The sequence below is a fragment of the Mchenga conophoros genome, linkage group LG18 (genome assembly GCF_057382185.1).
Source record: "Mchenga conophoros isolate Kocher_MC1m ecotype Shallow Benthic linkage group LG18, M_conophoros_male_GT1.1, whole genome shotgun sequence".
Lineage (NCBI taxonomy): Eukaryota > Metazoa > Chordata > Actinopteri > Cichliformes > Cichlidae > Mchenga > Mchenga conophoros.
Genome location: NC_140543.1, coordinates 21,634,042 through 21,647,653, shown reverse-complemented (window position 1 = coordinate 21,647,653; position 13,612 = coordinate 21,634,042). Strand labels below are relative to the sequence as shown.

Here is a 13,612-nt window from a genome sequence, read left to right as displayed (position 1 = left end):
AGGCATTAACGCACGAACACAGTCCTATCAAGATGAGTCATAATGAGAGTATTTACCCTGTGGTGTGTGTTGGATATATGTGATAATTGAGCAACTTGTTTGCTGAAACCAGTGCTATTGATTAAATATTAACAGGAAAAATGCTCTGCAAACAGCTTTCTGTTGTCTCTCGTGACTTTCCGTACATATAAAAGATGCATGAGGTTTAGAAATGGGTGAAACTATATGAATGAATTAAATAAAAAGAAAGAAAAAATACCTGTCCCCTTCAGCTTAGCTCTTATGTTCTCTCTCTACACGCCGAGGCACACGGAGGCGGCGACTTGACACTTTGATTCGTATGATTTTTATTATTTACTAATGCTAATTAGTTGTACTCACCGAGCCCCAGACAGGAGACACGCAGCCCAGATTTCCCCAGGTTCCTATGAAGAAATAACACGATTAAGAAAACTATTTATTTAGACTTAAAATGTCATCAGTCGACTGTGCCCCTGTAGTTCATGAACCAAAAATTTCTGCATAAACAAGGACAGAATCAGTGTGGCTTCCAAATCATGGCGAGAGGCTGAAATGAAATAACATGCAGCAATTAGGGCACTTAGAGTATAGAGCAGGAATTTGAGAATGCAGGGTGTGGTGTGTTATGCTGGATCAAGAGGAGATTCGCCTAAACTGATAATCACCTTTATCTCAGGTGATCATGAATCATAATTGAGAGATTACAGTCGGAGGACAGTTGATTTATTTACTCAATACAGAGCTTCAGTTCTCTGAAGGAACAGGGAGGCCCTCAAGGACCGTGAAATGTATTTCACTGATAAATAAAAAAAATATTGTTTTCACTGTGACACTTTTTGACAAGTGTTGCCCTTTGCATCTCCCCTCTAATTTGAAACACAGTGTCTTCTTTTGCAAGATTTCAGGGGGCACCTTAGTCCTCTAAGACCTCCGGCCTTTTACTTTTCTTTTATTTTCTAGAAGTGGAGGCGTCTTTGTTCGCTTTAAAACAGTGAGGCTGACATATCTGCATTCCCTAATGCGGCCTAATGTGACCCTTCTTTTGTCTTAAGTAATCTAGCACCTATGAACCTTGTACAGTAACAGTGAACCTTGTACAGTGAACCTTGATCCAGTAATACGCTCACCAGCCACTTCCTTAAGTTCACCTTCTCATCTGATAATTATTGATATTATCTTATCAGCCAGTCATGGCGGCGCATTTAGGCATAGTCAATACAACCTGCTGAAGTTCAAACTGAGCAGAAATCTGATTTAAGGCACTTGTTCGTGACTTAGTTCTGATCTGTTGAGATTTTCGCACACAACCATCTCTAGAGTTTACAGAGAATGGTCTGAAAGAGAGAAAATACCCAATAAGCAGAAGTTCTCCAGCTGAAAATGCATCAATGATCAGGTCTTAGGACAATGGCCAAACGCATTTGAACTGATATGTATGCAAGGGTAGGTACCTCTGAATGCATGACACATTGAACAGATGAGCTACAGCAGCAGAGGTTCTTAGCTGACTCACTTCTGTCAGCTCTGAACAGGAAACGGAGGTGAGAGTTTTCATGGGCTCATCAAAACTAGACAACAGAAGATTAGAAAAACAGTGCCCGGTCTGATGAGTCTCAATTTCCGATGTGTCATTCAGATGGTATTTGCTGTAAACAACATGAAAGCATGGATCCATCCTGCTTTCTATCAGCTGTTCAGGCTGCTGGTGTGTACCACCTGGTGTGTTGGGGACATTTTCTTGGCACACTTTGGACCCCTTAGTATAAACAGCCTCCCTGAGCATTGTTGCTAACCATATCCATCTCTTTATGACCACAGTGTACCCATCTTTTGATGGTTGGTTCATTATCTCAGACACCACATTATCTCAGACTGCTTTTTAAAAACTTGACAAGGAGTTTACTGTGCTCAGATGGCCTTAATCCAAAAAGGCACCTTTAAGTTTTAGTAGAACTGGGGATTCACGTCATGGATGTCCAGCTGACAAATCTGCAGAAACTGTGTGACGCTATCATGTCAACATGGACCAAAATGTCCGAGGATTGTTTCCAGCACCTTGTTCCATCTACAGTATACCACAAAGAATTAAGACAATTCTGAAGGCAAAAGCCGGTTCAACACAAAACTACCAAGGTGTATCTAATAAAGTTTCTCCTCGATAACAGTTCTATTACATCCAGCTGATTTCTAGCACTGTAATAAGGCACTTTCAACTCTCATTATCAGCATGGAAGATAAACTAAGACATCAGGCTTCTTACCACACTTCACTCAGAGTCTCAACTCAGCACTTCACATTTAGTTTTATAATCTGCACCATTTCAAGTCCAACTGTGAGGGGAACTCATGTGGTGCGAGCATTTAATTGCTTAACGCAGACGACGACTGCAAGAGCAGAATGTTCTCCGCCCCAGACGCCACAGGTGTCTCTGCACACTGTGATGGATGTACACTGCTGGTGAAAGAAAACTGTGACAAGGGGATTGAAAACCCTGCAAAGGGAAATTACATGAAGGTCGTGAAATTGAGTCATTGTCTTTTGACAGAATTATCAAGGGCACATACACAAAACCACTTTATTCTGAGATGGGGGAAAAAGTGAAAATAGGAACAGAAAGTACCTCCAATTATGGTCTGGGGATTGTGCCTTCTGTTCTTGTTTTGCAGGCATTTACTCATTACAACAAATGAGGCTGTAAAAAATGCCAGCAGTCGTTTTCTTGTGCCTGACAACTAATGGCCTGTGCCTGTCTAGATGAAGGCGGGCTAATTCGAGCCTGCGCTGTCTAACTGCGCCCTTAGCCAATTCAATTAGGTGTCCAGCATGGCGAAGCATCAGTCATCGAGTCAGTAGTTCGACCCGGCTGCCAAGATCAAAGGGTAAAACATATAAATGAAAGTGTTTACATGTATACAAGACGATATGTGAATTCAGTGATGTATTGAGTAATTTATGTGCCATAACTGCTTGACAGGAGACAGATCTCACTGCTGTCACAAATCGTGGGATGCATTCTTATTTCTCACATGGTGGAGGAGTTTGCATATTGGATCCTCCATCTCTCTGATGTATTATGGAGTGGGATCTATGATCCACGAAAGTGTGGGGGAAGGGCTGGACTGTAGCTTAGAAGTGTGTTACTAACTCACTCTGTGTGTGTTTGGTCGGCCTGGGGAAGGGGGGGGGGCAATCGAGGACAAACCTCACTTAATGTTAAGGAATGTGCATTGGTGCGTTTATTGCCATTAATTCTGGCTAAAGTGTCAACCTAATGCTTGGACCTGCTTCAAATTGTGGCTGCATCTGCCTTGGATCTTCGTTTATGATGTTTTCATGTTTGCAGTGAATCATTCGTGCATACTCTCCCCACTATAAACAAGCTGGCAGGCACATTCCATTCCCAAATAAAGCTGGCTGTCCTTGAACAAAACGCTAACTTCATATCTGGAGTTCCTCCAGCAGCTCAATGTGAAACATTTGCGTGCTACTTCGAATTCACACAGTCCGCCTTAATCAGAAGGTAAAAACCCCCCACAAACAAACAAACAAACAAAAGAAAATAAAAACTGATGTTCAGCAGCTGGAGAAGCTGCCTTGCTACTGCTTTCTAGTTAGCAGTGTTGTGGTCAAGACGTCAGGAAGCAGCAGCAGCAGCAGCAGCGCGCTGGAAAACACGGTTTATTAACCACACAACCTGCTACAGAGCAGAAATAGAACTGTCCATGCCTCAGATGTAGATGCCAGCACCTTCCAAAGAGCCTAATGACTCAGGAGATTTACAGCATGGCCTTTGCAAACTAAAAATAGACAATATACAGCTTTGTATTTTACATATAATCTAGTAGATGGTAACATAAACATGTAAAAGAGAGAGCAGCTTGTCTGAACACAAGTTGCACATAAACAAATTTGCGAGGCAGCGAGAGTGGCCCCTCATGCTTGATTGGTCCCCAAAAGAAGCCTTGAAGTAAAATGACAAATGAGTCATATGATGACGCCCCCTCAACACAAACCTGTCACCACTTATGAGCATCCGGTGAGCTCCTACTGTATGTAGCCCTTTCTATTCTTAGTAGATCTCTAGCCAAAGAAAAAATATATCAACAAATGTGTGATATATTATGCTTTTTATTGAGCTGAAGCATTTTGAGGAATGGCCTCCTACTGTAGAAGAGTGAAACACTCATTTGGTTCTCAAGTCACATACATTTTTTCTTAACAACATTGGATTGTTCAAATCAATAACTGTCAACAAACACTGTCAAGGTTTTGGGTAAATGGATAAACTTCCTCACTGGCAGGGGATTAATGCAGAATAAGCAAGCCCACGCGAGCCAACCTTGATGGGGATTAGACAACACCCATTTCCACGGCTTCCACTGCTTTCTGTGCCATCTGTAAAATTCTGCACAGGGGAGAAAGTCGGGTCATATGCTGGATATATCAAAACCACACTCTGTGTGAACGGGACAACAAGGGAAATAAAATCATGCACTTTTTGCTTGGGGCGAAAAGTGAATAGATTAAGTATGGAGGGAAAAAAATGCAGCAGAGTTGCATGGAAGAAAAAAAAAACGCTGATGAAGGTGATGAATGAAGATAAGGAGACGGGGAGCTACGAGGAGACAAAAAGAGACACGAGCAACAGACTCGAGCTTGCAGTTGCAAGTCCAAGCCCCGAGTCTAAGCAGATCAAACGCCCTCTACAGATAACGCATTCTATATGACACAGAATGGGAAATGGGAAATGACAGCCAGCTCCCTACAGGGGCTTGTGTGGTGTGTGTGCTCGTGTGTGAGTTTGCGATTGTGTGCGTAATAAAGAGGCCAGAGTCTGGACACGACTTCCTGCTTCGTTTTTTCCACAGGGCCGACAGTGTCGACATTGCGTTGGTTCTTTCCGTTTTCCGTGCCTTGCAATCAGACTCACACAAACGGGATTTTAGAAGCCTGCATTGTTACATTTGATTGTTATTCGTTAATTTAAACGCCTCTCAAGTGACTGATGGGTAGAGGATCTCACACAAAGTAGCTATTTTAGGAAGGGGCACATGACTGAAGCTGTTGACCCTGTATTGAAAAACATGTGGGCAGATCTGAAGTGGTTGATTCAGTATGGTGTGGATTTTAGAGAGTTAGGCAACATGGGAATTATATGATAACTAGCATGATAACTAGAAAAACCTGGCTGGCTGTGGTTTCAATACAGCACATGCTGCATGCAAGCTTTCTTTTCTTTGCTTAAATTTGAACGTAGACGTGTAAATATTTTGATCTCAAAGCATTTTGTGAGATTAATAGGTGGGTTTTTTTGGGCGAGAGTGAAGATGTGCTCGGCTCTGCCAGCGAGCATTGCTGCAGTGTGCACGTGCTGCATTTAGACACATGCAGCAGTGCTTTCTTTCTGTTTTTGCTTCCCCTTTGTGATTACAGAGGCTATTAAGGAGAAAAGGATAATATTGTTTTCATTGCAAGGCAACACTTTAATAAAATCACTGTGCTTACAGAAAGCCATCTCGGCTGTGACCTTTAATTAAAATGCAGCGAGTCCCTGCAAACTCCCTAGCTTTTTTAACTGAGAGATTGTGTGGTACTTATCCTCGGGGGCTTGTTTGGTCTTTGGGCAGAGTGGAGCTCCATGCTACAGGGCTCTTGTTGTGCAACACCCTGGCTCACATTATTAAATCTACACATCATTGCAAAACGGTTGAGACAAGCACTGGAGTAAGTGGTGTTGCAACATGAAGTGTTTGTTTTCGCTGAAGGTCGATGAAGACTTTTGATTTGTAGCGAAAAAGAACAAGTCGGAGAGTGAAAACAAACTGCCAAGTGCAAAAGCAGCACGATCGGCTGCGTGAGTGCAGACGTGTGTGAAGGCATGCAAGGCGCAAATGCACCTGCGCACATCACACACAGATCATCAAGGTTCACGGTCGTATGCACACAGGAGGAGGTAACAAAGCAAGCAAGGGTATTTTGTGGATCCGTAATGACAGAAAACTGCACTTTATGCTCCAACAACTTGTGGTAAAAATGCAGGAAATGTTGCATAGAGATATTATTTGTGAATACATTGTTGTTGTTAAGTTTTGTAAAAATTTCAGTCATTTTGTTGTGGATATGTGTTTTCTTTCAAGTGTTGATGTGGTTAGGAACAAGGTAAAGATTTAGTTCGCAATGGGCTCCAGCAGTGAGTGTCAAAACTCGAGAAAGAAAGAATCCTGTGCATATCTGGCTACTTTTTCCACTGTAGTTTTCGAATATATCAATCAGAAAATAACGATCATTATCTCTGTATAGGAAATAACAATCATAGCATCACTATAAGGGCTCAGAAATGTTAGCAAATTTCTAGATGGATGTGAAGGAACGTACAAAGAAGTGGAAAAATTTGAGGGAAAAATATATTTGTCTTTGACAAAAACTGATCATAACAAAGAGCAGGAGGGAAAAAAGTTTATTGGGCTCTGTTGGCTAGCACAGCATGCAACACATCAGGGCACGACCACAGGGTAATTAACCTTTAAAGCCTGAACTGTGAATTAAATTGTGAAAAAAGTCTGTTTTGTTTTTTTAAACGAATGTTTGTTGAACCTTCTGACAAATTAAAAAAGAAAGAAATTAAGTATTGATATGCCAATATGAGTTTTAATTTTTGATATTTGCTATATCCCATATACCTGCACAAATGCCGGCGACAACGTCAGGCACTTATGTCGATTACGTAGACTCTACGGAGCGTCACACAGAAGTCTAAATCAGGCATACATGCAGTCAGCCCCAGATTCACACACGTGACCTCAATAGCTCTCATGATAGTGGGGTGAGGCTATGTATCGGCCCCCATGCTGTTAATGACAAACGCCTTTTTTCACACTTTGGGTCACGTGATGACTCACGTGATTAATAGGAGGACCACCTCCAAAGGGATGGTTCTACTAGGGGCAGAAACCTTGCGCTCTACTTCAGTTGTTTGAGAACTGAAGAAGCCTCTTGGATGAGTCCAGTTCCCTCCTTCCAAGCACTCGAGATCTTGTACTCACATTAATATACTGCTTTTCTAGTTTTACCGACCATTCAAACCTCTTTACTACAAATTACATATTAACAGTGCATTCACAGCACTTTATTCTATAAACTTAAAACACTCAATTTACCTATTATCTGTGGCCAGTTGAGAACTGCCAGTTAACCTAACCTGCATGTCTATGGACTGTGGGAGTCCATAGTCCATAGTCCTTGACTGAGCAGATTGAAATATGGCAACAAGACAGCCCCTGCTGGCTCTGTGACTACAAAATAAAATATGAGCCATCACAGATTTTTAAGCTTCACCCTGATACGACCTGAACAAACGACGTCCATACTCCTTAGATGTTAATGATTAAGGTGCCCCTGGAGAAATGGTCCTTTTTAACAAACCTAATTTAACCCTATTTGTTTTTTCTGTAAGGTCTGATCGCCTGTCGGCTTATTGAATCGAGGGCCTCAAAAGGCTCGAGGCACACTAGACGGAAAGAATCAGAATCACTCAGTTTGCTGCACTTGGACAAATGGGAGGAAACTCTCTTACAGTTTTCTTCCAAATTTTTCATCCCCTCATGTGAGAGTGCAACAAAACAAAGCGAGAGTACCTTAAAATGACCAGTATGAACCACACTTTCTGGCTATTCTGTGTGCACAAGAAAAAAAACAACAAAAAAACCTTCTTTTGTACGGCTGCCTCGTGCATTACTCACGCCGTCAACACGCAGATGTATGCACAGCACAGGAGGCCTCTCTCTCTGCTGCCCGCTGATAAACTTGCATCCAAAGAAACCAACAGAAGGGTTTTTTTTTTTTTGCATGCCCATCTGCAGCGCAGCTCCGAACCAACCAAGCGGAACCTTCCCCAAACCTCCTGAACTGTCAAAAGGCCTCGCTGCCTAATGACCGTTATGTACTACAATCCCAGCAACCAGGGGCTCCCTACCAGCGACCAGATATAATGTGCACAACTTGTGAAGCTGACGTCACATTTTGTTACATCCCCAAATTTTGGGCCAGTTTTATACGCTTTTTGTGGCTTTGCGTATTATTTTAAGAGGAGGAAGAGATTAGGCAGCACTGAAAGGTTGCAACCAGGGACCCTACAATTAGAACTCCACTAAATTTGGATTACCATAACAACTAAAATGCTGGGGGTGGTGGTATTATTAGTTTATGCCTGCTTGCTCTGTGCACTACTTCTCCTGCTTTCACTTGCTATACGCCTTCAGATGTTCCCAGTGTGGAGCCTCAATGGCATCAAATGCCCATACACTCAAGGATATATAATGCAATGCGTGAACGCATACACCCACAATCGCACAAAGTCTCAGTGTGATTTGTTATCACACAGAGAAAAACTTCAAAGAATTTGTTGTACACAGATTTAGTACTTGGACTTGGCTTCACTTCAAGAGAAAGAGATTCCCTGTCAGATGGCGTCCAAAGCAATACGAGTTTCTAACTGAACAGCTTTGGGTCGAATGTTTGGAAGGAGAAAGGCAGCCTGAAAGATGGAGGAGCAGAAAATATCAGACAAACAGGGAGCAAAGAGGGGACGTGACTGATAAGAGTTTTCATCCAATATTTGTTTCTCTGTGGTGAAAACAGGGGATTTGCTGAGGGCTTGGAGCAAGCTTCACTATGAAAGCACTCCAGCTGTTTTCACAAAAAGCTACAGTGATAATCAGATTTTGAGAACTTTGAAAAGTGCGGCACAATTTCAAAATCAATTTACCTGCATAATAGGGGGGGATTAAATAAATAAATAAAAATGATGTAAACGGGGAACCCAGTTCTCACAATGAAGACTTGTTTAGCACCGAGAGCAGATTGAAAATGGCCATTACGATGTTGTTATGGAAACGAGATGAGATTGTATGACAAGCAGACACTTATCACAGTTAGCTGCTCAGCAGCCAATCTGCCCAGAATCTGCTAATTCCCTCTTTTTGTCTGAACTGACCTGCGTGCCCTAATTTGCTTTTTCATTCAGCCTCCTAATTCTTCTTCATTCTGCGTCTTTTTGTTTTTCCATTCTTTCTTGTCTTTCACCATCCTCTCCGTCTCTCTTGATCTCGACACTGCGAACGGTGATGTCACCCTCTCCAGCGAGTTAACGGTGTGAGGTGAAAGCTACGATTTTGCTCCCGTGGTCTGGGTTAAGAGCCCACTCGCTGAGATAAGAGCGCATTGTTTACTTGGCCCAGCCTTGTTACAACTCCCACACAGACGCACATGGAGAGCTCTACCGCCCGTCACTGCTCAGCTACTGTCACACTTTCCAGAATGTACTGTAAGGTTGCGGCCACTTATTGAGAGCTCCGCGTGGCATTGACAAAGTATTAAAGCCAGACTTTAATTACAAAAACTGGATGTGATTTAGATGCACTGAATAGTCTGTTTATCTGACTATACTGAGTGCACTTTACCATAATGCCAGACACCTATTTTAGAATATTTTCATGCACATTAGTTTGGCTTTTGCTTCTCCCACCACTATCAATACTGCTTCTTTGTCTTCTTTTTATACTAGAGGCCTCACACTCCAATTTATCGTGACGTATCCTGTTGTGTTTCTTTTTTTTCAGCATAAATTCTTGTGCACAAGTGCCTGCAACTTCATAACAGTTCTACTATTAGGATTTCTCTGCGCCGAGATCACCGGTGTGATGATTTGCATGCTGGTTATGTTTTTACAAATCATCTAATTTTCATTATATTCGTATGGTGATGTCTTTGTGTCAGCAGGGTTTTCTGTGCATAGTTTTTGGTCGTATCATATATGATAAGTAATAATTCTTCAGAATGTGTCCCCTATATGGGCACCAGTAATGAACGTCAGCATTTGAACTGTGCCAGAAAGAGGTCAAATCTGGTCAGCGTTTAAAATCAACGTTATAAATATGCTTTTAATATAACGTTCAAGTCTGACTAAAGGTCCTAATCTTAAAGCGTTTTTATCAGTGACTGCTACATTAAACCGTCTTCTCTCTTCCTCTCTCACTCTTTTCAAATTACACTTGCAGCCACTTAAATTCACATGTTCACGTCTGGAGCTCAAAGCAAAGCCAACAGCATAAACTGTCCCAGATCGTAGATTGCTGCGCTAATAACTGTGGAATTAAGGATGCCAATAAATTTGCATACTTGGAAAAAAAAAACATGTCTGTACTTTTCTGTCTTTCTTTCTTGACACACACACACAACATCCCACTCATCACCTGTCACCGCTCACATATCTTCATTTTTTCCCTTCTTCTCTTTTTTCCACCTTATTATCTTGTGTTTTCTTTCAAATTCGTTTCTTTTTCCTCACAGTGAAAATTATGAGAGCTTTTCACACCACACACTGGGAAACTGGGAAAAGAGGGGAGAGGAGTAAACTAACTATAAGCAGAGCTCCTCTTTCTTCCTCACTCTCTTCTCTCCACACAGCCTTCATCTCCTCAAGTTTACGTACCGGTACTTCATGCCGGTGAGCTTTGCCGTCGACTCCTTGAGGCTGTGGTGGTAGCGGTGGGTGAAGGACCCCAGGCTGCGAGCTATTAGGGCCACTGTGCGGAACCGGGCACGTGCCTGGCTGGCTGTGTTGGGGCTCGTTGCGTTCTGCTTGCTGTGCTCGCCATTTCGAGGGGCCTTGAGCCCGTGATCTGTACATGCAAAGGACACCTGCATGGCTCGAGGCAAAGGCCGCTAGAGCTGCTCTGTTTTAGTCCTTAAAGTGCTTAAGAGTCTTTTTTATTTCTAGTCTGCAGAACTAAGCTTATGTGAAGTTGAAAATCAAAGGTCCGTGCCAATTCCGGCCGCTGATTCTCATATGGAGATGGCAGTAGGAAGTGATGCACGGCTTTATTCCATCTCTTTTCAGAGAATTTTCTCAAAGTTATGCTACGTGAAGCTCAGGCATATCAGCGGCGGTCCCGGTCAGTGTGTGTGTGTGTGTGTGAGGCGCTGAGATCCTGAGCTGGTCTGGCTCCACCTGAAAAGATGGGAGAGGATGGAGATGGAGGGAGAAGGACATGAATGAGTTGCTTGTAGAGCTGTCTGTTTAAGATGAGCACTTGACTAAAGGAGAAAAAAAATATACTGCTAAAACCAGAAAAAAGACTGATCTGACAAAAAAACCTGTGAGACCTCTTTGTAATTTCTCCTTGTGCTGCTTTCTTCAGTTTCAGTTCTTCAGTAACGCCTCCTCCTCACATGTCTGAGCTGCTTTGTCATGGCGAGGCAAAGAATGAGCACAAGTTTTTTTCTTACATTTCTGTCACATTTATCTCTTTCTCTCTGCGCTGTTCCCTCATCTCTCTGTCTATATCTTCCATTCCACCTCAACTTTTGGCTCTTCTTTTCTGGTTACTCAGCCTTTAACCCTTCATTTTTTTAATTCTTTAATTTATGTTTTTGTTAGTGTGCTCAAGGTTTTGTCAGGCGACCAGGACTTGTGGGTGTCTCTGGAGTCCACCTTGCTCTCCAATCACAGCTAAGCCTTCTAGTCAAACACCTGGTGTGAGGAGAGTAACACTGCACCACCACATCGGGTGCTCAGCAACACACACACACACACACGCATGCTCACCCGCACGCACACACACACACACACACACACGCTCACAGACAGTGTCTCACTCCTGTCACACATCTTAAAAATAAGGTCATGCTTTCACAGAAACGCAAATGCTCGCGAATAAATGCTGCACATGCACAAGCATTTCTGGCATTTGCTTCCACACGTGAACCAAATCTTCATTTACACAAGTGCTCTTACACGCAGCGAGTTGCCGGCGCTCTGTGAGAAACAAGGACGGAGCTGGATGAGAGTCTTGATTGATGCTCCTTCTCCTGGAACTTTGAGAGCGATCAAGCGCTGTTACGTGCTGAGCGGGGGTCCCAGAAAGATCTGCATCCCAGCTGAAGCGGCATTTCCCACAGATGTCCTCAGACCTGGCAAACAGCCTTGTCCCGTCTCCAAAGTCCTCGAGCAAGTAGCAGAGCTTTTATGGTCCCCGGCTTTGCAGCAAGTGGACTCTGTGTGATAAAGGGACCCTGGAACAGCAATGGACGAGCAGAGAGGAGGAGGAGGAGGAGGAGAAAGGAGGATGCATGGTTTCTCACTTCAGGGAGAAGAGGACAGATGCAGTGAGGAGGCGAGGAGCAGCGCGTGATTAGAGTAGAGAGAGTGAGCCAGTAACTGAATGAGGAAGAGAGACTGTGTGTATAGGCTCCTGGCTCTCACTGACTGGCTCAGAACTGCAGTGTTTTTCACTATGGCGCCACACAATCGGAGAGAGAGAGGGAGAGAGAGAGAGAGAGAGAGGTAGATTCTGAATGGGAATCAAGAAGACTGAGTTGCTGCGACTTTAATTAGTTGAAGAAAATCCACTTTAGGGTGAATGATAGATACAACAGGCATGCTTTGCTTAACTGTGCATGTCTAGTAAAACATTTCACTTGCTTCCCTCGCTGTCTTATGTTTGCCGTTGCAGTGATTGCCCCGCTTGCATACATACGCACTCACTTCCACTCTACGACCTACAAGCATATCACAAATTTCGAGCTATGCTTGAGAGTCTTGTAAGAGTCAAATGAAGCATACACCATGTGTTCAAGCGGTGCAGCATCTTACTTTCTTCCCTCGCTGAGCACTAATGTAACAATGCAGGACTTCACGGTTCATTGAACATCCCTAAACCCTGAGGCCAGAACTGCCTTATTTAGTTCTTTGTGATTAGAGTTGTTAAGAACAGACACGTGTAAAAATCTGTGGGATCTCGTGTTTATTGTCCAGAGCAGTTAATGGGTCAGTGGGAGCATTTGGGAGGTGGATTTTCTGAGTGTGGGATGTGAGATTTTTATGCAATCTGAGAAAAGTATATTTTGTTCTGTATTATTCAGTGTGCAGAAATGTGTTTGATGTGCGGTTCACGGGAACGCTGAAGACTGCAGTTGTAAGATTTTTACTCTGTCTTTTTAAGTTAATAGAATTATAAGAAAACAAATACCAGCAGGGCCGGAGTTTCAAACTCCTACAATGTTAAAAAGCCTCTACACCAAAACACGAGCAATACACTGATGTGGGTTAAGAATTAAAACAAAAATGTAGGACTTGGAATTTCTGCAATGGCCAGTCTCCCTGCTTACACACAGGACCTGCTGAGACCTTATTCTAGCACTCAGCCTCTCTGATCATCTAATCAGGGTCTTTGAACTCTTTTCACGCGGTGACCACACTTCTGAGGCTGTAACTCCTAAACTGTGGAACCTTCCTAAGCCCATCATGTGGGTTGAATCAGTAGTTTATTTCACACAGTTGCTGAAAACTTTCTATGGGCAATCTTTTCCTTAATCGCTTTAATTACTGTATATATTTTTACTGTAGTTCCTACCAAATGTGTGCAAAGAATTATGTATGCATAGATGAATGTAATACTGAATCATATGGATACGTACACTTCTTTAATGTATAGAAAAGTTATTATTATAGGTGCAACTCTGACATGCATTTCTCAAATTCCTGCCTCGAGTTATTCTCAGAGTCCAAGGGGATAACTCTAAAGACATCATC

The 13,612-nt window shown here is 42.8% G+C and overlaps 1 protein-coding gene across 2 annotated transcripts in view; it reads right to left on the bottom strand.

The window, feature by feature from the left end:
- kcnab1b (potassium voltage-gated channel subfamily A regulatory beta subunit 1b) overlaps window positions 1-13,612 on the bottom strand; it is a 43,848-nt gene that overhangs the window by 23,127 nt on the left and 7,109 nt on the right. Inside the window, exons 1-3 of one of the 2 annotated variants that reach the window (XM_085253798.1) lie at window positions 11,816-12,273; window positions 10,511-11,029; window positions 382-425 (exon numbers count right to left, since the gene is read on the bottom strand). In XM_085253798.1, the coding sequence (XP_085109924.1) occupies window positions 382-425; window positions 10,511-10,725 (259 nt within the window). In that variant the 5' untranslated portion in view covers window positions 10,726-11,029; window positions 11,816-12,273. Of the gene's footprint in view, window positions 1-381; window positions 426-10,510; window positions 11,030-11,815; window positions 12,274-13,612 lie in introns of those variants that run through there. The other variant, XM_085253797.1, reaches the window with a different exon arrangement.